Genomic DNA, 2,006 nt, shown 5'->3' with positions numbered 1-2,006 from the left:
AATGTTGTGAGTCATTATCATCTTTCATTAGCATAGTTTTTTGTGTGTGTTTCCTCTTAGAACTGTTCTGCCCTCTGTGTGTGTCCAGGTCACACTGTTTTAAGTATCCAATCACATTCAATCAGGAAGCTGGTAGACCTTGTTAAAGAACATTGTTCCTTTATTTATTAATCTGTGACTTTGTTATTCTTATTATTGTAGTGATAATCATAGATTAATAACTGGACTCACTTGTTTTTTACTAAGCATAAGCCTATGGCAAATCACATGACATGTTTCTAATAGAAATAATGAAGAATCATTTTACAGAGTACAGTATGTCTACATTCTCTCCTCTAAATCTAAACACAACAATTATTTGTCTTATTTTTCTCTCTTCCTCATTCTCTTAATTTTCTTCCTCCTCCTCTATGTCTCTCTCTGACAATAAGGCTCTATCTCAATTAGACTTTCCTAGATTCCTCTCCTCCCTATCTCTTCTCCTCCTTTCAACCCTGTCAGAGGAGAAGGTCCAAGGCCCCTCCACTAGGATTGTATTCTCCAATGTGTTTTTGGAGAAGGAGGGGAGGAGAGAGGATGTGAGGAGAATCGAGTAAAGCCAAATTGAAAAAGAGCTCATAGACAAGTCTGTAATACCACTATTTCACTTCTATGGTGAGTTCATCTCTCACTTTAGCCACTAGGTGGATTCATCACTTAATCATTCAGCACTGTATCCAAACATCAACAAAAAAACTTTGAGAGAAAGAGAGAGGCAAAGAGAGAGTTGTTACAGTAGGTTATTGTTACACCACTTTCTCACAGATCCAGTTATGATTTGTCCCACATTTGTCATCATTCCATGTCTGTACAGGGTCATCTTGTCTATAGTATATCTCAACACAGTCCTGCTGCCCAGAGAACAGACCACCATTATCAGGCTGTCCTCTCCCCCAGTGCCTAAATAACACAGAGAACCAGACAGTCAGACACTGTGGTACAAACATCCTCCTCAATAATAGACAAAGTCCTACGTTTTAAAGACACACTCTGTAAGATGTTATCAAGAATGGACCATTAACAGTGATATGTATTTTTTATATAATGACATTTTAATAAAAAAATATGACTTGATTTCTGTGATACAGCTCTAGTTCTCATTGAATGACATTCATAAGTCGAAACATACATTTTGACGAACATGATTGGAAGCAATATATCATTGTTGTTTTGTATCTCCATATCACAAGGTAAAATAATCAAATATCTCACCCTGTGGTCAGTGTTGTGCCGTCCACCCACTTCCAGGTCCCCTCAGTAACAGAGTCAGTCAGACCAATCCAGGCTCTCATGTGGAGGTTGAAGAGAAATGTCTATGGTTGAGAAAGATGAAGATTATGTCACTCTTAATATAATAATAAAATCTCTCTCTCTCTCTCTCACACACCTGTTCCTCTCTGCTGTTTATGATCACCAGGGTCTGCTCCTCTCTCCAGACAGTCCTCTCTGCTCTCCTTCCAGGTTTTCTTCTCAGTAGAGAGGAGGTACAACCTCGAGTCAAATTTTCTCCATCCCTCCTGACAATGCTGCTCTGTTGAAGAGCAAAGTTGAAACACATTGAGAAACTTTGTTTGTATCTCTACTCAAAAACCCATTGATATATAATTATTCTTATTCATCACAGTTAATATCTCACCTATCACAAAAACGCTTTGCCTGAATATGGCCTTTCTCTCTAGTCAGGTTGTTGTATCTGGTCTGTAACTGGTCTCTCTCTTCAGTTGCGTTGATTTTATAAAGGGAGAAACTCTGGAACAAGGTGTTCCTTTTATCCTCAGAATCTTTAATGGCTCTGTTATCTACAAAGTATAAATACATAGTTACTAGCTAAAACCCCGTATAAATAGGCCTAATAACCTGCACTTCTTGCAACTAGGTGAAAAGCAATGAACTTGGACACAAACTCACAGTAGACAGACAGGCCTATGATCCCAGCCAGTAGAACACACAGTAGCCCCAGACACACT

General features: G+C 38.6%; 1 protein-coding gene across 1 annotated transcript; it reads right to left on the bottom strand.

Annotated features, from left to right (window-relative positions):
- Nucleotides 1-783: 783 nt before the first annotated feature.
- LOC123731939 (C-type lectin domain family 4 member F-like) lies at nt 784-1,634 on the bottom strand. Its single transcript, XM_045711312.1, is given in 5 exon segments — nt 784-939; nt 1,252-1,352; nt 1,427-1,456; nt 1,458-1,570; nt 1,631-1,634. Coding segments are annotated over 5 exon segments (402 nt in total). The 3' UTR covers nt 784-785.
- Nucleotides 1,635-2,006: the final 372 nt, after the last annotated feature.

The sequence above is a fragment of the Salmo salar genome, unplaced genomic scaffold, assembly GCF_905237065.1.
Source record: "Salmo salar unplaced genomic scaffold, Ssal_v3.1, whole genome shotgun sequence".
Classification (NCBI taxonomy): Eukaryota; Metazoa; Chordata; class Actinopteri; order Salmoniformes; family Salmonidae; genus Salmo; species Salmo salar.
Note: the sequence above shows the minus strand (reverse complement) of the source record. Positions and strands in the feature narration are given on the sequence as shown.